Source organism: Martes martes, assembly GCF_963455335.1.
Source record: "Martes martes genome assembly, chromosome: 12".
NCBI lineage: Eukaryota > Metazoa > Chordata > Mammalia > Carnivora > Mustelidae > Martes > Martes martes.
In genome coordinates this window covers 82,458,074-82,483,968 of record NC_137900.1, presented here as the reverse complement: position 1 = coordinate 82,483,968, position 25,895 = coordinate 82,458,074, and the positions used below count along the sequence as shown (strand labels likewise).

Sequence of the window (25,895 nt, the reverse complement as noted above, 5' to 3'; positions counted from 1 at the left end):
TCTCCCGTGGGGAGGGGTTGGGGTGCAGGGTCAGGGCAAAGTGTGCACGTGAGTCTGTCTCCACTACACGGGAAGCTTGCACCTTCGGCTGCCGGCGGGTCTCTACTACCCCGGTCCTGCCTGGCACGGCGCCGGGGCCCACAGCAGGTGTCTGGTCCGGGCGTGGGTCTTGGCTCAGTGGGGCCCTCAGCATGGGCCTCAGTTTCCCCATCCCTGAAATGGGAACGGCAGGGCGGACCTCGCAGGGCCGAGGCCGGGCGTTCTCGGGCAGCACAAGCAATGCTGAGCTCTATATCCTCGCTGCTGCCGCCCTCGCCCATTGTGGGGGTTCCAGCCCAGTCTCCACCCGACCCCGGGTGCGGCGCCGGCGCCCCATTGTTCAAGAGGGCGGGGAAGCTCCCGAGATTGGATTCCCCGCCCCGGGTCGCCCTCGCCGCCCAGTGGAGCAGACGACTTGGCCCCGGCGTTTGCCGCGCGGGGCGCGTCCTTTGTCTGCTCCGCGTCGCCCGATGCCCGCGGCCCGCGCCCCGCTCCTCGGGCAGACAAAGCCGGGGCTGCCGCGAGCCCGAAGGGCTGGAGAGGGGCTCGTACCACCCTCCTCCCGCCTTAACACCGCCCCCTCCCCTCGACGCCCTCTGATTGGCCCGAGGGGCTACAAAGAGGCCGGGAAGCGGGCGGGTCACGTGGGCCAGCGTGGCCTTCCATAGGTCGACGAGGCTGCCAATCGGGGAGGGCGGGCTGTCCGCGCTCGGCCGGGTCGCTCCCTCCGCGCTGGGGCCCGCCCGCGGGGCCGGCCGCCTGTCAGAGGGAGGTGGCGATGGTGCGCCCGGTGGCGGTGGCGGCTGCGGCGGCTTCCCTGGTCCGAGTGCAGGGAGGAGAAGATGCCTGACCGACCGACTGAATGACTGAATGAATGAATGGCGGAGCCGAGCGCGCCATGAGGAGCCTGCCGAGCCTGGGCGTCCTCGCCCTGTTGTGCTGGGCCGCCGCCGCCGCCGCCGCCGCCGCCTCAACAACCTCGGCGGGGAATGTCACCGGTGGCGGCGGGGCCGCGGGGCAGGTGGACGCGTCTCCGGGCCCGGGGCTACGGGGCGAGCCCAGTCGCCCTTTCTCTAAGGCGACGACTCCCACGGCCCAGGCCCCGAGGACCGGAGCGCCGCGCACTACGGTCCACCAGCCTCTGGCGGCGTCCTCTTCAGCCCAGTCCCCGGAGACCACCCCTCCTCGGGCGACGGCCGGACCCGCCTCGACCACCTTCCAGGCGCCGCTCAGCCCCTCGCCGACCGCCCCTCCGGCGGTGGACCGTACTCCGACCACCCCTCGCGCGACAACCAGACCCGCGCCGACCACCCTCTGGACGAGCGCTGGCCCGGCGCCGACCACCCCCGTTGCGACCACCATCCCGGCGCCCACCACTCGGCTGAGCCCGACCCCCGAGCTCCCGGGCGGCAGCAGCGTCCCGCCCACCCCACCTGCCACCGAGGCCCCCTCCGCCCCTCCCCCAGGTGAGTCCCCGCGCCCCTCGCCCGCTGCACCCCGCCGCGCGACTGCCCACCCTCATCCCAGCCCCGGGCCTCCAGGGTTGGGCTGGTGCCCGGAATTGATCATTCCTCACCCCAAAGTTTCCCCGGATTTGGACTCCCAAGGGGGAGGTTCGAGCTCCAGCTCGAACGCCTCCCCCTCCCCAATCTGGAAAGTCTTTTGTCCCCCCCACGGGGCTGGGCTTCCCCGGGAGGGGGGCGGCTGCGGTGTGGAAGGCATCGCGTCTCCTTCCAAACCGGGCTTTCTGGCCTTTGTCAGAGACCCTGCATGGGCGCAAACTTTTGGGTTCGGTTCATTCACCCTGCCTCTCCGCCTGGGTTATTTCGGGAAGTTTGAAAGCCAGAACAGTACCTCCTTCAACAAATGGGTCAAAAACTGAGTAGAAGGGATTCCTTCCGAACCCTCCGTGTGCTTGTTCATTCGTCCTTGTGTGTGTGTATAATGTGTGTACGTATGTATACACAGTGCATATATGTATAATGTGCATGTGACAGGTGGAAGAGATACTGAGGAATTTGTTTACCACAGTTGGACAGACCACTCCGGGGGCGGGGGGAAGACATTGTAATCCATGTTTTCCTTGCAAATAAGTGGATTCAGTAGGTCATTTGGGACAGGTGTGTATCTAGGTTGAGCATGCCTATAAATTAGGTTAAATCCCTTCCTTGCACCATTTTTTCTTCCTCAATTACAAGGTCAATATGTTTGGACAAATACACAATTGAAGTAGGGACGCCCATTTTTTTTCCCCCTTAAGTTAGAATGTTCAGTTTGGAGGATGCTGATAAATGCCAGTATCTGTTTTGAGTCCGCATAGAAAACAGGCCCTTCTTCCTGCTGACTGAAGTCTTCAAGCAGAGTTAAAGACAACTCCTTTTCTTGTCTCTTTTTAATCTAAAGTGGGCCTGGAACTAAACAAATAAAAACTACCTTGTCAAGACATCAGACAAGAGTTGCTGAATTCCTTTGCCTATGTTGGGGTGGAGATTTGTCCAAACTATTTGCCAAGCTGTACTTACAGTAATGGATCTCTGACCTAATTCTTAGGCTCAGTGATTTGCCGTAGAGTCAGGTATGGACTTTGGACTATAATTGAATTTGAACAGAGTTTTCCCACATGATTATGAGTCTTAATACCGTCTTGAATCTTGGGTTGGAGCGTGGCATTGACATCAGTAGGAATGCAGATTATTCAACCATAAAAAGCTAAGTTGGCATCTCTTCTAGCTTGAAGGAGTATATTAACTAGCTGGATTTTGACTGTAACCTTTTTTGGCTCTTGTATAGAGAGATTGACATATTACTAAGAGACAGGAAGTACAGTGGTTCAGAGTATGGACTCTGGAGTCCATTTTTAGGTTTGAATCCTAGCTCTGCCCCTTATTAACCATGTAATCTTGGTCAGGTCACTGAACCTCTCTTCAACTGTGAAATGAAGATAATAATAGTACTTCATAGGATTGCTGTGAAGATTAACTAAGTTAATACATTTATGGTGCTTAGAACAGTTCCTTGTACAGAGTAAGCACCATGTGTGTGTTAGTTATCCTTATGACTACAATTTTTTTTTTTGAGAAACCTAGTAGTACTGTGATGATTTTTTTGTTGTTGTAGTAAAATATAATAGAAAAAGGATGAATTAGATTTTCCAGAGCTTGAAGCACACAGTAGAATTTTAGTAGCAAGATTACTTATTTTGAGTGGTTAGTATATGATAAATAAGTCTGTATAATTGATGTTATTTTACCTTTATTATTTTTGTATTGTTATTTTTAAGTCACTAAGTTAACCTTTACTTCCAAAAAATACAAACAACCAGAAGTCTACAAAGGAAAAAGTGAAAGTCACTCCTTTACTGCTTCCTAGTTCTAGTCAGTCCCTAGAGGTTACTACTGTTAACAGTTAGATCTCTTTTCAGACGTTTTTCTGGGCATATATGAACATACATACACAGATGGTTTTTAAAAATAGTTTTAAAAACTCAAAATAATTTTACACATACTGTTTTTACAGCTTGCTGTATTCACTTAACTATATATTGTGAATTTTTTTCCATGTCCATACTTAAGACCTACCTTATTCTTCTTAACAGTTGCATTTTTTGGTATAAGCATAAAATAATTTTTAAAAGCAATCCTTTACTTATGGACATTTAGATTGCTTCTGAGGTTCAGTTTAAAAAGCACAGGGAAGAATGTGTTCTTGTTAAGTCCATCATGTTCATATTCTCCAATACTTCAGCTGGAGTTTCAGAGAATCCAATTTCAAGTGAAGTAAAGCTGGATTGAGTAACAAGAGCCATCCGAACTGTTCAAGGCTCTAGTAACTTCCATGGGCTGACATAGACTGATGTCTATCATGGTCTTTGGGTGACAAAAGTTTTAGAAGGCTGTCCAACTTCGGTAACTCTTCTGTGTCTTAAATATAACACAGTTCTTACTTTTTTGGTGTGAATGCACTATGGATTACCTATGACCAGTTCTCAGCAGCTGAACTGAACTTTGTGGGCCTGTTGATACGTAGTTTTGTCTTTACAGTGTGATGCAATCAAGGATGACCTTTTTATCTGAGCATGGGTTCTAGTCTACTTCAAACAGTACACACATCTCTTTGACAGAAGGAAAGCTTCTAACTGATCTTGAGATACCTCGTTTGATTTGCAGAGCTGGATTCTCTGGCATTTGGGAAGATGATTGTACTGGGTATTTTATTTTAGTGTTCCTGTAAGGACTGAATGCCACTGATAATATATTATGTGATTAGATGGGTCTTCTACCTGCTCTTTGATTTCATAAGAATTTCTTTCATAGCGGTCTAGCTGAAAGCTCTTGCCTGCCCCTCAGCTAGGGCCCTCTTTTGTTTATAAGGACACTGATCTGCAAACTGAAACTAATTGCCCAGCAAACAGGCATTTTCCTCCCACAGGCTTCGCAAAACATTTGGCTGATTGGTTGGCTGAGTAGGACATTTTAAGAAGAGTTAAGGGAGAGGCTGTGATGCCAGAGGATGGTGATTACCAGCAGTAAGAGATTAAGGTGATGACAAGTGTCTGATTTTTTAAACTATGGACCTTTAGGGTTAGATAGGACTTTAGAAGCCACTACCTCTTAGCGTGGCTCTACATTTTAAGAAGTACTTCCAAGAGTTAGCTGAAATCTTTCTCTCTGTTGTTAACACCAGTTGGTTCTGGTTCTGTCTTTTGGAGCCATGCAGAGCAAGTCTGCTCTCTCTGTCTCTCTCTGTGCCATGACAGTTCTTCAGGGGCTTGGGGATAGTGAACACGTTGTCTCAGAGTCTGGACTAAATAACTTTAGCTCCCTCAACTGTTCTTCATGTGACATGGTTTCACATTCCCTCACTGTCCTCATCTTTCTGCGTCTCTCCCAAAGCGTGGAGCACCGAGCTGAACATAATACTCCAGATATGCTCTAACTAGCTTGCAGTAGAGAGGGCAGTTACCTCGTTCCTTCTGGATGCTAAACTACTGTTGATGTAGTTAGTTCCTAATCACAGTAGCATTTTGGAGCAGCCACATTATGTTGTTGACTCATTGAGTCCATTAAGATAGCTAAGCCAATTTTTTTTTTTTAAACAAAACAAAACATGTACTAGATGACTGTTTCTTCATTCCGGGCTGGGAAATTCTTGTTATTTTCTTAAGTATGAACTGAGACGTTTGCCAGACATGTAGATGTATTGTGTTTGATTCAAGCCATCCTTTTAGATCCCAAGTCTGTTAGTGTACCCCACCCAGTTTATCCACATTCACCTACAGGGTGTTCCTATAGACAGAGTCTAAGGACAAGTTAGAGCAGGTTATTCTTACCTCACAGGGGAGAGCAAATTTATAGATTATAAAATAGTTTGGGAGGGAAGGCGTAATAGTTTAGTTCTCAAGGGTCTCTTCTAGCTTTAAAGTTCTGTGATGATTTGGTATGCATGATTCAGGGCACATTATTGCCCCCAAAGAGCCTTAATCATTTATTTATGGTCTAAGTTAAGAGAATAAGCTTTGTTTAAGCAAGCCTTAGAATTTAGAGCTTTTCAAGAGCTTTTCTGACTGGTATGACATGTAAATAAAATATCACGAATGGATTTTGTTTGAGAGGAACATTCTGGGAATGCAGGGCCCTCCTAACTATACGGGGTAATGTTTTCTTCCTCCTAAAATTTTCTTCCTCCTAAAATCCAAAAAAATTTGCTGTAGGTATGGAGCATCATTTGCTTGTGTTTATTTAGGAAGATACCATTTGTTTTAGGGACATAGAAATTGTTCAGGCCCCAGAGGTAATGTAGGTCCACTATCTTTTATCCAAAACCTGTGGGGCTGGATGTGTTTCAGAATTTTAATTTTTTTCCCCTGGATTTTAGGAAGTTAATAAATGTACCCCAGTGAAGTCTGGGGCAGCATCCTATGATCAAATACATGAAGATATTTGCAGCAAAATAAATTTGTAGCAAAATATTTGCAGCAAAAGAAAAGAAAAGAAAAGAAAATTTGCAGCATGTATATTTACAGTGAGTGGGATAAATAAAGACTGTAAATAGCCTTGCATGTGTTTGGGTCAGGTTTTGCTGCCAAATGAGTTACAGAAAGAATTTTGGTTTTTGGATCTTCTGATACTTGGCCTCGGGTCTGAGGACTTATGGACCACTATAACAGTAATTGCAAACACATATCGTACTTACTATGTTTCAGGCCGTGTTCTGAGCACCTTATACATACCAACTTATTTAATCTTCACAACAGTTAGGTACAATGAGTTAGATACTATTATTATCCTCATAAATAAAGAAACTGGGGCTCACAGAAGCCCAGCTATGGCAGAACCTAGATTCAAACGTAGTCATTCTGGTTCTAGAATCCCCATTATTGGCATTTAAGGAAATAGTTACATAGAAGAGAAGAGAAGGAAACTGGTCTGCTAAAAATTATTGGTCCTTGGATACCAATCTGAGACAATGTCTAGTGTTCTACTGGCATTTACTCTCTTCACTCCACTGTATGCTATTCATTCACCTCCTTAAATTTTCTGTTTTACGGTGTTTTACAACTGTGATTTTAAATTGTAGTTCTAATTCTTCCTTTGATTCGATTTTAATATGGTCTGTGATAGAGAAGTTTGTCTGTAGTCTTTTTAGGGCCAGGCCCAGGGACTTCTCAAATTTACTGTATCTTATTCCTGGCTTAAGTGCCTAGCTTTCTGTAGAAATTCCTTAGTCTGATTTATTTTTGGAATAGCATAGTTAAACTCCATAACATTAGTTTCCAGTCTTCTGAATTACCACCCCAGGAAGCCTTCTGGCTAATTGAAAATGTACACATTGAAATAATCTGACCAGGTCTTTTTATTTTGATTTTTTTTTAAAGACCCATAAAAATAAAGTGTGCATTACTTTTCATCTCAGCATTTCTAAACATGTACATATTAACTTCCAGACATTCTGGCACCCATATAAAAAGAATGGAAGAAAAGTATCACAGTACTGTTTTTATTGATGGGTAAATCATGGGTAGAGAGATTACTGCTCTAGGGCACTTAATAGATCAGAGGAGAATAGAAATATAAGATCTTGGTTAGCTGAAAGACAGTGTTAGATATTTTTAGTTATAAAGAGCTTTAATTCATGCTTTTTGCCTTGATCTTGATTTTTGTTTATTTACTATAGATGTGATGTAAAAATCTTTATTACTAATGTTGAGATTATGTTACAGGCACCTCTTCTGTGGTCACTTAGTCTTTTTCAAGTACGTATTTTGGTTTATCTGTTTTTCACCGGAAACAACTACCCGACTACACTAGTAACTTTGAAGGGAGATTTTTAAAAATTGTGATGAAAAAGATAATGTTTGGACACATATGTGTTTTGATCACAGTAAAGGTTTATTCAAAAAAAATTATCCTCGTAAATGTCTCCTCTAAGTCCGGATGATAAACTTGTGTCAAAATAATCCCTCTGGTTATGCTACTGTTTCACAGATAAGTACTATCGCAAACAAAACAAAACACCAAAAAACCTTTCCCCATTATTTTTCCCTCATTAAGAAAACAGAAAACAAAAACAAAAAAACCAAAATCTTTCCTCTGTTCTCCTTGCTCATTTTTTCACTTCAAATTCCTCTATATGTCCCTCTCACTCTTGTCTTTTATTCTTAGCCCCATCCGTTCTTTCATGTTCCTTAAGGAATCAAATTATCCTCTCTGTTTAACAATTTACCACTTTGTCCTCCTTCAGTGCCTCCTCAAAGCCCAATTCTTCCAAGAAGTCTTTCTGGAGGAACAAAAGATGTCCTTGAAGATGGCCTGGTAACAGGGTGATTGGGGTTGAACACTTTGCACTTTGAACAAAACCTGTCTGTCTTTCTCTGTGACTTTGACTTTTTTCCTATGGATTTGCTTTTAGTCTATTTAATTTAGATTATTAAGCCCATTTGAGAAGAAAGTGTCATAGTTTATATAGTTTTCAGGGCATGATATCAATTATTTGTATGAAAATAATGAGAGAAAAGTTTTTTCTTTTCATTCTGGGCTCTTTTTTTATTGCCCAGATTTTTGTCTGTCTGTCTTTCTTCTCCCAAGGAATAATACAGAAAAAATAACCAACAACCCTGTCACAACAGAAATTATCTGCTTCAAAAAAATTAAATACTTTGAATAAGTAGGAAATGTATTTTTCTGTTTACAAATAGTATAAGTTGTTCTATTGGGTAGGTGGATTTGAGCTGCATATAAATATAAAAGGATTAATTTGGTTGAGAAACAAATGTTTGATCTATTGAATGACAGAATTTCCTTTGTAGAAATCTAATTAAAGTTAATAGTGAACAGAATGCTTCTAATAATTAACAAATATGCAGTACTTTACAGTTTACAAGGTGTTCTTAGAGTATCCAATACATTCATGTTTTGTTGCGTTCTGGGCATTATATGTTGAATAAAGCTTAATTTCTTTCCTCTGTTATAATATTCACTATAATTGGTGAATATTGACCAAACCTTTACAGGTTTTTGTGCACTTCACATTTGATATTTTGTATTTCAAACTGTTGTCTTTTAGGTTTACTCTGTTGAATATAAATCTTTGACTGATTTGCTGCCCATAATTACAGGATGGAAAAATGGTATGTGAAGATGAGGATTTCTTTCTTTCGTCTTCCTTTTTTTTTTTTTTTTTTAGATTTATATTTATTTCAGAGAGAGAGAGAGAGAGAAGATGAGAGAGAGCATGAGAGGGAGGGAGGGTCAGGGGAAGAAGCAGGCTCCCTGTAGGGAGCCCGATGAGGGACATGATCCTGGGACTCCAGGATCATGACCTGAGCCGAAGGCAGTGGCTTAACCAACAGAGCCACCCAGGTGCCCCTGAGGATTTCTTTATATTTTCTTTGCCAGACACTCTGTGGGGTTGACTGTTAAGGAAAGAGCCCACTAGTTATTGAAAACAAGTGTGATGTAGATGACAAGGTGAACTACAGTACTTGATGGGAGGGCTCATGTAAATATCCTTTTTTTTTTTTTTTTTTCAGATTGATATATTGTTTACTTTCTTTCTAGTGTAGAAATCTGTTTGGAATTATCTTAATATACTATTTCAGGTGTATTGCCTCAAATACTGATTTGTGTTAGTAGCGCAGAGACTTGATACTCTCACTTCTCACTTTCTGATATTTGACACTTTGGCTGGAATAGTAACTAATGTTAACTGAGCGCATATTATTATATGTCTAGCTACCTATCAGAATTGTTTCCCCATACATCATGTCATTTAACTCTTCAACAAAGCAGTAGTTCAGTATTATTATCCTTACTTTCTGGATGGCAAATATAGAGATTCAGAGGGTTAAAGTAGCTTATTCAAACAAATGAGGCTTATAAAGTCCATGAGGCCAGGGATTTCTGTTTGTTTTGTTCACAATTATGTTCCCAGTGTCCAGCCCCAAACAGTCTCAATAAATATTTAATGATTGAATGAGTGAAGAAGAGGGAATGGTTTGTTGCTATACTATACTCAGCAGTGTATTCTTGGGGAAAATAATGTAATCTCATGGTCTTTTTCTTCAGTTTAGAAATGAACTTTTGTCCTTTTATCCTTCATTCACAGAAAAAGTATGAAACTTACTTAGGGTAAGTGGAGTTCTTTGAGATCTAGCAAATTAGATTAATTACTCAGTTTTTGTTACCTAAGTTTGTTCCTTCTATTTATCTTAGTGAAGGAAGAACAGCAGTAGGCAAATGAACATCTGAAGACTTTTGTAGAGAGAGTAGCTAACTAAGTTGGAGAAGTTGAGCGTTTGTCTGTAACCCGTTCTGTGATCTTGGGCAAGAACTTTCTTCTGTAAAATGAGAGAGGTAGATTAGATTTGTGGTTTTTAAACTGTATTGTTTGGGGGGACCTGCGTTTCCTCAAATGTGTTTGGGACCCAGTATAGGGACTGAGGAGACCAAGTGGGTCTACTTCTGGGCCTTCCTCCCAACCCTCACCTCTCACTCCTACATCATTGTTCACACTTGAATCAGTTCCACTCATTTGGTTTACATACTGGTTTTGTTCTTTCAGTAAAGATTTTTGAAATAGGAATTCTTCTAAACTTCTGTGATAAAGAAATTATGGTAATCTCTGAACTATTATGCAGCCATTAAAATGCTTACATTATGTTTAGTAGCAATATACGTAGGAAAAGAGAAATACACCAAAATGTGAAGTGGCTAAAGCTGAGTAATGGGATTATGGGTCATTTAAATTGTGTTTTTCTGAATTTTCCAAGGGCTTTTTTTTTCAATGAATATATCCAATTTTAATTTTATAGACATAAAATGAATAAAATGGAAAAAATGAATAAAAAGTTATGACAAGCTTTTATTTACGTGAGATTAAGTCAGGTGATATCATCAGGGCTAGTTTAATTTTTAATTCTTGACATTGACTCAGCAATTTTGATCTGCATCAGAGATACTTGTTCTCCTTGAGTTGTGGTTCTGAATAAAATAGATTAGTGAAGACAATACCCAAGAAAGGAAACTATTCCTGAGGACTGACAAATCTTAAACATAGGGTAGGATCAACATATCTACAATTTGATACCTCTAGGGGATATTTAACTGAGATCTTAGCAAAGGCTGAAAACGGAGCTCGTTCTTTATCCATCTTATTCTGTTTGGGGGATGTAAGACATGCATACACTTCAAATTAATTAGTAGTTTAGTGAAGTGTATCTTGTTTAAATTGTGCAAAATTTGAATTCATAACATTGTTCACAGCTCTTACCAATAGAAGAGCTTTGATTATTTCTTCCTTTAAAGATACAGAGCCCCCAAAAGTTTGGTTTCATTCTGTCCATATGTTTTGCAATTAGATCAGAAGGGATTGCTTTTATACTGGTAATATAACAGCTGTTCTATATGATATACTTGCCAGGGAGACAGCTAAGCTCTGAGGGAAGGGGAAATTTATTCAATTAGAAAAAGGAATGTATTCTGCCTAGTCATAAGGAAAATGATAGGAGTAGGAATGTTTTCAACCTGGCTGTAGAATGTTAAATAACCTTGCTTAGTAAATTGTAGACTCTTTAGATAACTCATTTTTGTAACTTTTGTTTCAGTCTTAGATGCATCCTAGAAACTGGCATATTACCAGGAATCTTACTAGACTTTTATTATTTATTTTTAAAAATTGAGTGCTTTTACTTTTTTTTAAAGTACTTTTTACTTTTTTTCACTTTACTTTTACTTGCAAAACCAAGAAATTACGAGTAACATGGTTAATTATAAGGAGAACATCATATTCTCTGATCCTTTTAATTTTGAAAATGATTTTTAAAAGTGTAATCCTTAAAAAATACTCCAGAGAAAGTTTAGATGTTGTTGTCTCTGAAGGAGATTGGATGAACTGAGTAGCTTTTAGGTTCTCTTCAGTCTCATCTATCATTTTTGGGATGGTATATTCAGTTTGGGAAGCGTTAATGGAAATAATAAGGAAAAAGAAGGGATGCTTGGTATTTCAACAAACTTATCCTGTTTTATTTGTGGATTGAAGTTTGATTAGAGGAAAGCATTGGACTTTTTCTGCTGTAGTTTTCTCATTTGATTTTACAGTCATTATAATCCTACAGTATGTTTTTACTTATTTATTCTGTATGAACTGCATTAAGAATATAGCCCTACCATCCATTGATGTTGTGTGGGTTAATGAATAGTTATAAAGTGTACCCAAAACACAAAGCAATCTAGCTGTTGGGTATTATTATACTGAATTGTTGGTGTATTGCCTGCAAACCTATCCTGTTCAACTGGTTTTAGTTTCTAAGTTAGTTTGTTGCTTCAACTTGTCCACAAAGGCAGGGCTAAATGGTTTAGCTAATCAGTAGAATAGCAGTCAGAACTAAATCCCAGTCTGCCTTTCTGTTCACTTTGTATGTTCCTTTATACATTTTTTTTTAATGGCTCTGTTACTTAGTTTCTCTAGCTCTAAAATGAAACTTATTCCTTACTTCCAGTCTTCCAAGGTTTTTGAAGAGTCTCACATGCAAATTACTGTGGGCTTTTTTCAAGTGCAGTGGCTTTATAGAATTCAACCTGTTTTCTGGTTTTCTTTCCTGATTACATGGTTCATAGCTTATAATATAATGTGGACAAGATAGGTTTTGACTAAAAAGAAAAAAGAAATAAACAGATGCATTTATATGTGGCTTCTTTACATAAAATATATTTTATACTGTTTTGTAATTAACATATTTGTATAATTTATAGACCGTAATGGTATTTTCCAAAGTTTGGTATACTTTGGTATTATTTTTCTTGGCATACTACCTTGAGAACATAACACAATCTTTATCTCATATTAAACATAAAATAAGTTGTTCTTTTGAAGATCTTTAGTATCACTTTTCGCTGAGCTGTTTAGAAGGGATTCACTTAACCATCTTTATGATTATAGAAATAATATATGTTCATTTTAGAAAATATAAAGAAGTGTAAAAACAAAAATGAACCCAGATAACTAGAAAGTTAACATTTTAAGGGTAACTATGGAATTTTTTTTACATCTTATTGACTTTATCCCCTTCTCTGCCATTGAGATAATTCTATGTGGATGTATTACTCTGATTCTGCTCTTAAACAGTAAATATTTATAATAAATACAATAAAATTAGTGCAAATATTTTAACTTTTTAAAATGGGACATCTTTCAAACAAAGTTGAGAGTAGCAGTATTGGTGATATTACTGTAATCTGAGTGATCAAATTCTAAATGCCAAGTTACAGAAAAAATAACTACAATACAATACTATACAATACAATAGCTACAGAAAAAATAACCATAAAGCTTTTTATCATTGACTGAGTTTAATATTTAATTACTGCATACATTGCTCCATTTCTCACAAATGGATCTCACAAATGAGATCACTTATTTTTTTATGAAAACAGATGTGCGAGTTGGGTTTAGCACTCTTCTGAAGTCAAGAACATCACAGATTAAAATGGGAAAGAATTTACCACATTTAAATTATTTGTCATATCACCAAAAAGAATGTGACTCTGTTTTGAATGGAGATGTTAGTTTCCATATGATGCTCTGCTTGAGACTTGGTACTCCTTGTCAGAACCAAACTAACAACTACTTCTCATGTGTCTGTTCCAACACAAGCATGATTTTTCTTGGGTTCAAGTGGCCCTCAAAAGCCCAAAGCAGTCTGGAACCATGCCAGGCATTTGATATTTTCAATTCTATGATGAGGGAAGTCAAAGTGCCCATCTGCCTGGCTCAGATGTTGCCAAAAAAAGGCCTGGGTGCTGTGTTAGAGAACATGCCAGAAAAATGGCTCTGGCCTCCAGGAAACTGGTATTTACCTCACATAATGATCTCTGTTCTCTGAATGTTGTGAAGAAAAGGCTATAACTTTTTTTTTTAAGATTTTATTTATTTATTTGACAGAGAGATCACAAGTAGGCAGAGAGAGAGGGAGGAAGCAGGCTCCCTGCTGAGCAGAGGGCCCGATGCGGGACTCGATCCCAGGACCCTGAGACCATGACCTGAGCCGAAGGCAGAGGCTTTAACCCAGGTGCCCCGAAAAGGCTACAACTTTTAAATCAAAATAATAATGAACTACAGTGTTATTGAGAGAGGATTAAATTAATGCATGTAAAAAAAAACCCCTTGATTTAGTAGTGCTTAATAATCAGCACATAGTAAACACTCAAAGTTAACTATTATCATTATTATTATTATTAATATTGTTTTTATTATCTATTCACAGCATTTAAAAAACAGCAGTGAGAACTTTGTCAATTCTAGATTAATACATTTACTGACTTCTCTAACATGGTCTATAGGCTGGCAAGACATTGGTAATCAGGAAGAGTTGCACATTGTCACAGATCAACCTTTTCTAACAAGTGGTTCTAAGGTATAGGTAGGACCTTTTGCTTGATACAAAAGGCTACCTCCTGTCCTGTCAGAGTGGCCTAGATCAAGCCAGAATTATCCTGTGCCATGTTGCCAGATACACAGTAATGGTACTGCTCAGAACTGAACTGAATGGAAGCCTTTTTCAAAAAGCAAATGCAAAGATGGGACTCTAGGGAATCCCTGAAACAGCCATTGTCCAGTTCTGACAGATGTTTAATCCTCTGGGATCTTTTGTACGTATTCATCCCTAGTCACAAATGACCCAGTAAAGTGAAAATCAGACTGGGGCCTATAGAAAGACAAGACCACTCAATTTTATATTGGTTTCACATTGATATTTTTGAAAGTATGGCAAATACAACATGCATATACACAGTGCAAGTCACTTAATCTTTCTGGGCTTCTCTATCATCGTCTGTAACATGAGTATGACAGTGCCAACCTAATAGGGTTCCTGAGTGTTGACCTAGAATTCAAACCCAGCTCTGTTTGACTTAAAAGTCTGTGCTTTTTTCTTTTGACTAGACTATGCTGCATTGCCAAAGCAGATGGGAGTAGCAGAAATGAAATAAAGCATTCAGTGGGTACAGAACACATTTTGGGTTCTGTTTTGTCACCTTCCCTAGCATCCCCCAGCAAGCGCATATATTGTCTTGTCAGCACTCATTTTGAATTGCATAGTGACTCTGGTTTGATTTTATTAGCTACTGGGAAAATCAAAATTAGATCAAAGAGTGTTTCTTGGAGGTAGATATGGGTGTGGAGTAAGGGTGGGGAGAGGAAATAATGGTGGAAATTAGGTGAGAATAAACAGGTAGACAACCATAATAAATGGAAAGCAGAACTGAACACTAACTGTAAGACTGTCTAATCAGCACCAGAAGGATTAGTGCTAATACAGACAATGTAATGCTTATTAGCATTTGGCAAGATATATCACATACTGCAAAATGGTAGTATTGATTGTTCTTGACTTGACAATAAAGCCTTTCATCTTTAACTTAATATGGACTCTAGGTCAAGATCCTAGTGCAAAACAATGTTATAAAAATAGCAGGTGATATTTGATTACATAAAAGTCAGAGAAGAATCTCAGACTTGCAAATGTGGTTCATAGTTCTATGGGTCACCTGAGGATGCATTCTTCCTTCCCATTTTATAAACTTCCCTCCTCACTTGGAGGTTAATTGTCTCTCAGATCAGACAAAGGAGAAGCTATTATTTCAAATATAGACCCAGCCCCTTCTGATCCAGTTGTAAGACATATTGATGAATGATATATATGCACACTTTTGGACAGTTTGTATTTATCAGAAAGAAATCATTTCCGTTTGTATGACATCAAGACTCCGTAACAGCAATGTATATTATTACATCCTACAGTGTACAAGTACAGTGGTCAGGTTGAGCTCTACAACTAGCTGTAGAGGATATATATACAATGCAAACCTGGTTATATCATTCTCCTAGTTCATTGAATATGATATTTATACTTCAGTATAATTCTCCTGTTTAATTACCATGAGTGGTCCCAGGCCATAACCCAAGTTTCTTATTATGACTTGTAACTTCTCCATAATCTGTCTTTGTCCTCATTTCCTACCACCCCTCTCCTTGTGCTTTAAATCCCCGCAGAATAAAACTGCTTATGTTTTCTCCCAAAAACCATGCTTATTGTCATCATCATTATTATTAATAAAGCAATCATCTGTGGAGGTCTTGTTCTGTATGTGATACTAAGAGCTTTAAATGAGTTATCAAGGCCTTGTTTAATTCTCAAAAGAACCTATTAAGAAATACACACTACTATCCCCACTTTACTAAGCAGGAATCAATGCTTTGAAAGTTTAAATACACCGAGCAATGGCTCATAGCTAGTAAAATATAGAACCTTGATTCAGATTCAAATCTGTCTAGCCTCAGAGCCTTCTCTCTGAATCACTAAGCTAACTAACTGGCCTCTTGTTATTTTGCTTATACTGTTCCCTCTGCCTGGATTCTCCTTCTGTTCAGTTTTAATAAAGGCCTTAATTGTAAGCAATAAAATCCAATGCTTGCTGATTTAATCAGAAGTGGAATTTATTAAAAGGATGTGGAAGATTTCACAGAATCTCCAGGGGAACCAAATTCAGGATGTGGAACTGAAGATAATGCTCAATCATGCCCCAGGGAGGTCCACTGAATATGCCACTGACACCACCACTGAGTTAGATGCTGTTGTTTGCATCGTTGACACTAACACTAGGCGGTGGGTATGTTGTAGTAGCAAGTACTGCTGCCACTTGTCATACTGTAACCATCTCATCTGGTACCAGAGAAGGGGCCTCATGCTCATTCCTTGGAATCTTTAGTTGCTCATTCCAAGTGGAGGGTGGATAGGATTGTTGGAGCCTCAGACACTTGATCAAGGCCTGGATGCAGGTGGGGGTGGAGGGCAGGGAAAACAATCATTTGGCATTACGAACCTTTGAGGTGGGAGAGCCAGGCTTCTTTCCCTAGATAGGAACGGATTCTAAAATAGTGGGAAATTATACAATGATACTAGGCGGCCAGAAACAATGACAGATGTCTACCATATCCCTTTCTTTCGCCTGAGAAATGTATTTGTCCTTGAGAAACACCATCCATGTGGCCTGCTATACTATGGTACCTTATACAGTCTAGTGTATATTATATATATCTTTGATTACTTGCTTTTTTTTATTTTCATTTTTTAAAAAATTTTATTGTTTTTAAAAAAAATTTTTTATTTCTTTTCAGCGTAACAGTATTCATTGTTTTTCCACCACACCCAGTGCTTTTTAAACATTCTTATTTTAAGTATTACTCGTTTTTGTAAATGACTCCTCTATACCTTGTCCTCAAGTAGCTTATAGGCTGTTTTATTGATGTCTGTACTCTCTAGCATCTGCCTAGGAGAGTGTTCAGCACATAACAAGTATTCAGTAAATATCTGAAGGGTAACCCTCCTGCCCACACCCACCAGAATGTAGGTTCCATAGGGCAGAGATTTTTGTCTTTGTCTTTCTCTCTTTCTTTTTTTTAACCACTGTATCCCCAGAACCTAGATTAGTCCTAGCATGTAGTAGGTCCTCAATAAATGTTTATATAACAAATGTATAACCCTAAATAATAAATTATTCATTTCTGGGAATGACACTGTCAGAAAGACCTTTGAATGTGATAGCCAAGTCAAAGCACTCTGGCATAATTTCCAAGTAGAGCACATACGATGTGAGGCCAGAACTGGCCTCATTTGTCTCTGATCACCACTTCCATTTAGAAGCATGACCTGAAAAGGGCAATTTGGAATTCTTTCCCAGACCTACCACAATAGTCACCAGCCACAAAAAGGGCCTAAAGTACCATACCTGCTTGGCATGAAACCCTTTTTTTGTCCCCTTTTGTATAACCAGCCAAACCCTGAGACTGCATGTATTCTGGGAAGAAAGGCTTTTGGACAAACAGTCTTGTATCTTATATTAAAAAGCATAATAACCTAGGGAAGTTTATATTTCACTTTGAAGAAATAAGGAAATGAGGGCCTATAATCATGGGATGATTTGTACAAGGGCAGTGGAGTAGCGAAGAGGTACTACAGACCAGGGTTCTGTGGCTTTTAGAGGTTAGCTTTTTGGAGGGAGCAAAAGGACAATTAAGTCAAGCTAAAAGAGAACTTGTGTTCAAGCTAAATTAAGAATAATATTAATAATAATAATAGTTATTATTATTATGAGTGATACTATCATCTAGAGCCAGACTGCCTAGATTTGAATCATTTTCTCTGCCATTTACTATGTGACCTTGGGCTGTGCCTCAATTCCCCCATCTGTAAAATGGGCCTAAGAATAGCACCTACCTCACTCCGTTCTTATAAGGTTTAAGTGCTAAAGTATGTGAAATACTTAGAATGCTGGCATAAGTAGACCTTCTACATGTTAGCCTTTCTTTTAATTATTACACTTTGAATTCCTGTTTACTTTCACTACTTTCAATCTGTTTAATTCTTCACTACCTCTAGTCCTTTCAATTCTGAATTAGTAGCATTACCCTGTTTTACAGAGAACCTGTGTCTGAAATGAGATTAAGTTGTTTGCCCAATAGTCACTAGCTGAAAAGTACTGGTTAGCTGGGATTTAAACCCAAATCTGTCTTATTTTTCAAGTTTCTATTGGGGCAAGATAAAAATCTCAAAGTGGATTGAGTTTCTTGTGCTCTATTATATTCTTCCAACCACTCCTTTTAGTTTTGATGCATCTTTTTTCTCCTGCCGCCTTCACTCTCTTCTGATTTGTAGTCATTCTCTTTCTGTCCATATCAAAGATCTGTTTACCACCCTAATTGGTTTTCCTCTTAATGCTTTGGACTTTTAGTAGAAACTATGCTCTTTACCTAGAAAGACCAAAGCATTTCCTTGTTTAAGTTAAGTGGACATGACTGTCCACTTAAATTTCACTTTTACTCTTTTGTTAGCCTAATTGATCTGTTTAGTGGACTGGTTTCCAGAAGAGAAAAGTTAGATATCTGTTATGAGTCAAGTAAGGAATTTTGTACATTAGCTAGGATAGCATTGAAGGGCAAATGGCATACATCCAAGAGCTAAGGACCATTTCAGCCAGTGTACAAGTTCATCAGATATAGAGACAGTATCAAATAATGATATTGAGTTGTTACAAAAGTTTGCCACCTAGTAAATTACTTCTCTGTGTATTGATTAACTTGTGCGTAAAACTTCTGTTGAGAAATTCCAAATGGACTCCAGACATTTGGGGCAAAAAAAAATTATGATTACTTAAAATTTACTGTTTTAGAGAGTTATTTGGCTTAGTAAGTGATCTTTCTTGTTAACAACAAGCCTTTTAACAGCTTATTGGAAGGATTTCTTTTGCTAAATTTATTTCAGTTTATAATCTTATATAACTGATCATTTGTTTAGAAATACACTTAAAATCAATGATTAAGTAGTCTTCAGGGACTAAAGCCACAAGTGTCAGGAAGCTATTACTTCTGTTTCCTTATTGCTTAACCAATCTACAATGGTAACTCCCTCTTGTTTTCCCTTTTCTCCTTCTCCTCCCTCAGGCTTTTGCCCCCCTCCTCCCTTTTTTTTAACCAGAAAAGATTTTAGGCCCTTTTTTCACCTGTTTTTTCCTAAAGGTTTATTTATTTATTTAAGTAATCTCTACACCCAGTGTGGGACTTGAACTAATGACCCGGAGATCAAGAGTCGCATGTTCTTCCTACTGAGTCGGCCAAACGCCTCCACATGATTTTTTTTTTTTTTTTTTTTTGGTGGGTCTCATGATGCCCAAACTAGCCTTCAATTGTGTTTTCCTAAGACAGCTCAGCTTAAGACTTTGCATTCATTTTTACTTAAGTAATAGGGAAGAGGGTCTGCCTTTGTCAAGAAGTTTACATTGGGCTTTCCATGTTAACAAAATAAGATTCTTTAATTCATGTATTAGATTGTTGTTAATCATCCGCTGTGCATCTAGTGCTGGGCTAGAAAGATGCTGTAGAGACAAATAACACATGGTTTCTGCCCTTGAGCACCCAGTGGAGGGTAGAGAAGATCAGACTGCAGAGTGGTAAGTTCCATCATAGTGGTGTGTACACACTACAGGAGCAAAGAAGGACTCCTCGCCTGTACTTTTGAAGGGGGTGGGGGCAGAGGATGTTGTCAGAGCAGCCTTTCTGGAGGAAGTTTGGTCTGAACTGAAATAGGAATTACAAGGTGGAGGAAGGGGTGGCCCTCTGGGGAAAGGGAGCAGCATGTGAAAAAGCACGGAGGTAAGAGAGCACATGCCTGGCCCCTTTGGGGACCTACAGTCCTGAATGGCTTGATTAGGGAAGAATAGGATATGTGAGCATGGAAGAGGAACTGGTGGGATTTGAGTCTGAAGCGGCTGGCAGCCATCAAATTAGTGTTTTGTATGTTATACTCAGGTGGATTCTAAAAGTAACAAAGAAGTATAAGCTCCCAGGTGACATAGTAGGGTTTGTGTTTTGGATCAGCCTGGAAACGCAGTGTACTCCTAAAAGAGTAAGTGATCCCCAGCAAAGATAATTAGAGGCCACTGACTGTCTCTCTAAATCTTTCAGAGCATTAATTTTGAATTAAAGGGTTTATATGTTAAGATAATGTAATAATTGAAGGGTGACATGAATTAGTTCTTCTATCCTCTCTTATTAAGAAAACATTTTGCCTGTTAGTATAACACACAGACTTAGGTGACTAAAATTAGAGACTAAAATTAAAGCCAGCATTTGGTGCTGGACCTCTTAAGGGATCTGGTGTTAGGCTGAACAAACCTATGCGCCTCCTATATGCCAGGCACTGTCCTAGAGCTCAGGGTGGAATTGTGAATGACTTAGGCATCTAGAGTCTGGTGGAAGGACAGACTCGTATGCAAATACTTTCAGATACTTATGTATGAGGTTCCTTTACATACATTTTCACTTGCCGTCTTATATCTTTGAAGTATGGATGAGGAAATCAAAGGTAATAGAGGTTTTTTCCCCCCCAACATTACCGAGATATAACTGACCTATAACATTGTGTGAGTACACTGTACAGTGTGATGATTTGATATACATATATATTGCAAAATGTTTACCACAATAAGTTAACACATCCTTCACCCCATGTAAGTATCATTTTGCTGGTGGTGTTATGGTGAGAATATTAAAATTCTACTAAGAGAAGTATTTAACTTAGTCAAGATCATATCATGATGAATGGTAAATAGCTACAATTCAATATTCAGTCTACCTAATTCCCCAATTTTTTCCATTCAGCCTCCCCACCCCCCCATATATACTGCTTCCCTGACAAGGCAATGCATATATATTTTTGAGCCTGGTGTAGTTTTCTTCTCTTCTCTTAATTCTTTCCAACACAACCCAAACCAATATTGCTGAGCCTTGAAGGATCGAGTCATTGGTGATTGAAAGTGCGGACTTTGGGGGTGCCTGTCTGGCTCAGTCAGAAAAGCATGTGACTCTTGATCTTGAGGTCACAAGTTCAAGCCCCAGGTTGGGTGCAGAGATTATTAAAACAAACAAACAAATAAACAAACAAAAAACTTTTTTAAAAAGTGCAGGCTTTAGAGTCATGATGTTTGGATTTAAATCCCAGCTCCGGTCTGGCTCCCTGCTAGGTGAGAAGCTTGCTTCTCCCTCTCCTACTCCCCCTGCTTGTATTCCTGTTCTCCTTGTCTCTCTCTCTGTCAAATGAATAAATAAAATCTTAAAAAAAAAATCCCAGCTCTGTCACTAATCTAAGCCCACTTCATGGAGTCACTTTTATGAGATAATGTTGCTAAAGCATTTAAAACAATGAAAGCACAGGGAAAGACTTCAATAAAGACTTCTGTTAGTTGTTAAAATCATCTTTGGAATAGCAACCCATCTATTTTCCAAACATTCAGTAAATTTTATTAAAATGAATTTAAATCAACCTATTCTTATTTAAATTAACCTTAAAGAAATATTTACCTAGCATGCATATTTGAAATATGATCTCTTGTTTAGGGGATCAATGAGTGGCCTTGCTATTATAAACAAAAACCTAAGAAAAATATGCCTATGAAAGAAACATAAAGCCACTTAAAAACTGTTTCATTATTGGAAGTTTTGAGAGTTAACAGAATAGTGTAATGACCTCTCTCATAACTATCTCATACCCACCCAGACAATCATCTAGGCCAATCCTGCCTCCTCCATACCTACATCCACTTACTTTGCCCCTGTATTATTTTGAAATAAAATCCAGACATAATATCATTTCATTCAGGAATATTTCAGCAAGTATTTCTAAAATACAAGGCTTCTCTTATTGTTCTTAAATAATCACAATGCTTTTATCAGATATAGTCAGCAAAATGCTTTCTTTATGATTGAGGGGAGATCCTTTTTTCTTTTTAAGCTAAATCTAGAGACTTGATCATTTTTTTGGAAGAAGTAATGAAAATTGGTAGCTTTTTTGGTGGTTGTTTCTGACATTGCTAAGTACTTCATATAGCCAAACTGAAGATGAGAACTAACAGAAGGACAACTTGAATTGTTTGGGTAGAGTTGGATACAGACTATTATCCAGTTTTTACATGTGAGTAAACTGACTCAAAGAAATGATTTGTCAATGCGGTCATATAAACTGCAGTTTGAAAGTGCTGAAATCCATCATTTGAATCATGCTCATTTCATAAAAATTTATTGAGTTCAAGAAACTTGCTATTTATATTTCTTTATAAATGCCTATGACCCACATTATTTTTATAGCAAGGACATTCTTCTCTTTGATTACCTAATTTCTTCTATCTTTTGTTGTCTTAGAATTTTAAAGTACTTTCCCCCTCCCTTGCTCTACCCTAGTTTTTAGCTGGTGGAGTGATGACTTCAGGGTAACAGAGGTGCAGTTTTGGTCTCCAGCAGAGGGTCAGTTGCAATGATGAAAACAATTCAAGCAAATGGTCTATTGATAGTAGAACTTTTCATTATAAAAAGTTCTTTTCAAATTCCAGGATATTGGTTGCTTAGTCACTGAAGAGTCTGTCCTACCATTCACTAGCACCCTGGGTGTCTGAGCAGACCTGGTGAAGAATGTACTGCTCATTTAGAAAGAGAAAAAAGGATAGAGAAGCTGCCTCAAACATTGCATCACCTAAGTCAAACATTCTATACATGATATATAGTTGATATAAGACATTAGTCTTTTAGACTATACTGTAACACACAAATAATTTTCATTTTGAGTGGTGCCATCTTGGACTACAGCCACAAATCTTTTAATATACATTAAAATGGGCATTGATGAAGGCACATTGCTTTCCTGGTCTCTGTGGGTGAGTTGAATTGTTTTAATGTGTCAAAACTGGTGCTGTCAACAAAATATCCAGTGTACCTACCTTCTTTATTACCCTTCTTTCATTTTTAAGCCCTTCAATCTCAAAATTTCCCCTGAAGTTTTATATACTGTCCACTCAACAACAAGCAGAAATGATAGTGCTGATGAAATCTGTCTTTGATACTGGTTCAGTTATGTATCTGGAATGTTTATTCCCCTGGGCTTTCCAACGGAGGGAGCCCGGCATGAACTCCTACTGTGGAAAATATCTGAGTGGGCAGACTCGTTTGCCACATTGCCCTCATTGTCTGTCTTTGTTTATTCAGCTGAAAAGCTGTACTTGTCTCTTATACAGCCAGGCATGAATCTCAAGGTCTCAGATGTTGTTAAAATGGGTAGAAAAATTGTTTGGGGGAGGGAAAGAATGAAAATTATTATCAGATATTGACATAATATGCAATGAAGGTGCCATCTTATGGAAGGGCATAATGACTTTAGGTGGTTATAAAGTACAGCTCTGAGAACAGTTTATTGGTTCTGTTTTATTAGGGTCTTTGATTTTCTGTGATTTCCCCCACCTTTTGGATAAGAGATATTGATTATTTATTAGCAAATATGATTTGGTTTTGCTACAATAGAAAACTAGGTTTTTAGGACATAAGCATGCCTTTGGACCCAGGTAATGATAAATTTCCTGGGGTCATAATATCATGTACATGCTCTTGGCATTTATTTTTCTGGTTATCTTTATCTCTCAACATGATTATTTTAGCAGGCTACTAGAGGACTCTTTGCCTTGGTTCTTTCCTAGTCCATTCTTTCCACTGCAGTCCAAGTTATGTTTCTAAAATGAAGATCTGGGGGCGCCTGGGTGGTTGAGTTGGTTGAGCATCAGACTCTTGATTTCAACTCAGGTCATGATCTCAGGGTTCTGAGATCGAGCTCTGCATCAGGCTCTGTGCTCAGCAGGGAGTCTGCTTGAGATTCTCTCTTCCTCTGCCCCTACTCCTTCCCCAGGAATGCTCTTTCTCTCTAAAATAAATAAATATTTAAAACAAATAAAAAATAAAATGTAGATCTGATCATGTCATTCTATCTTGTTTAAAATTCTTCCATGGGTACTTGAATGCCCTTGACCTGTCACTACTCTGGCCACCTATTCTATGCCTATGCCACAGTGAATTTTTCTCAATTCTCTGTGGTACTACGCTGTCTTAACCTCTAGGTCATTACATATGCTGCCCCCTTAAATTTGGGATATTCTTCCCCTTTACTCTTAGCTTGGCTAAACCTCCTCCACACTTTTTGTGTGCCTATTTAGATTTCTTCCTTTGGAAAGACTTAATTAGGTGTTTTTCTCCATACAAACACACATACCATGTTTTCCCATAACACTGTATGCACATTTCCATTTTACTACTTATCACAGTATATTGCTCCTTTGTTTTTCTCTCTGCTATAAGACTATAAGCTGTATGAGGTCAGGGACCATAGCTTTCTTCTACGTTGTTGTATCTCTGGCATCTAGAAACTATATTCCCCATTTCTGGTACCATACTATTTTGTAGAATGAGTGAATTAATCATTATGTGCCTTGCAAAGAATCTCTTCGTTAGCAACCTCAGAGAAGAACTAGGGTTCTCTGTTTTCATGTTCTTGGTATTTTTCTTCCCATCTTTTAGTCCTGTTCATTCATTCATTCATTTTTTAGAGAGGCAGCAGGGGGCAGGAGCAGCGGGAAGGGGCAGAGGGAAAGGGGGAGAAAGAATCTTAAGCAGGCTCCATGCCCAGCATGATCTCATGACCCTGAGATCATGACCTGAGCTTCATGAAATCAGGAGTCAGACATAACCAACGGAGCCACCCTGGTGCCCCACATTCATTATTTATTCATTCAGTTACTCAACAAAACATTGCTTTGAACCTTTTAAACCTTCTAACCTTGCCCAGAAGCATGTGGAAAGAACATGTCAAAGGAAAACGAATGCATATACTTACCATATGCTTCTTTTGTCTATTCTACCTAAAACTGTATTCCCTAATATGCATGCTTACAGTTTCTCCTTCTCTCCCCTACCCCTGCCATGTTTCCCTTCCCTACACTGGGTTTTCTCCTTAACATTGAGCTACCTTTTAACAGTCTAGATATTTAAGTTGTTTGTATTTCTCCCTGCTACTAAGATATAACGTCCATGAGGGCATGAATTTTTGTCTTTTTTAAAATTGATTGCTGTATCCCCAGCACCTGATACAATGTTGGGCACATGGTAAACTGATGCATATATTAGCTGACTGAACGAATAAATTCATGCCCATGGATGTGCATTTTTTTCTTTTTTTTAATTTTTTATTATTTTTTTCTTTTTTTTAATTTTAATAAACATATAATGTATTTTTATCCCCAGGGGGCATTTTTTTCTATTTTACCTTTTCAGTGCCTCTGATGAAGTCCTGCTTACAACACTGTGCTATTTGTATTCTTTCTTTCATTTCTTGATTTTACATTTAGTCCTGTTTTGGGGCCATAGTTTTGGCTGCCCAGGCAAAGATTCTGTTTGTCCATTTTATTGCCTTCGGTAGCCATCACTCCACTTACATCTGACCTCTTCATCTCCTAACCAGTATCTGAAGCCCAAGAAATATGTCTGTGTGTGTTGGGAAAGGGTGAGGATGCATTCAGGGATAAGTCAGATGTAAAACCTGTTCTTCTAGAACCTAGATTGGACAAGTAGATAAATACCCATAGTACAAGGTTGAGTAAGATAATATTTATTAATGAGAAATGTTAATTAATGGGGAGAAACTATGTCTCATAAAAATTATGAAACATATCAAGCTTTCAGAAAAGCTTATAGAAAGTGAACACTCTCTGTATACCTACTTTTCAGCTTTATAATATCTGAGTTTTCTCCCACATTCACTTTGGATTTTTTTTTCATTTTGAAATAAAATACTAGGTATGATTAAAGCCTCAAGTGTTTCTCCTTTATCCCGTTTTCTTCTTTCCCTATTCAGATGTAACCACTGTTCTGAATGTGGTCCCATGCATTTAAGAAAGCTTATACTCACATGCATACACACACACACAAATTTGGGCTGT

The 25,895-nt window shown here is 39.1% G+C and overlaps 1 protein-coding gene across 1 annotated transcript in view; it reads left to right on the top strand.

Moving 5' to 3' along the window:
* The first annotated feature begins 786 nt into the window (after nucleotides 1-786).
* The window catches only part of MEGF9 (multiple EGF like domains 9), an 81,350-nt gene continuing 56,241 nt past the window's right edge, over nucleotides 787-25,895 (top strand). Inside the window, exon 1 of the mRNA XM_080820338.1 lies at nucleotides 787-1,505. Coding sequence (XP_080676464.1) covers nucleotides 914-1,505 — 592 coding nt within the window. The 5' untranslated portion in view covers nucleotides 787-913. The remainder of the gene's footprint in view (nucleotides 1,506-25,895) is intronic.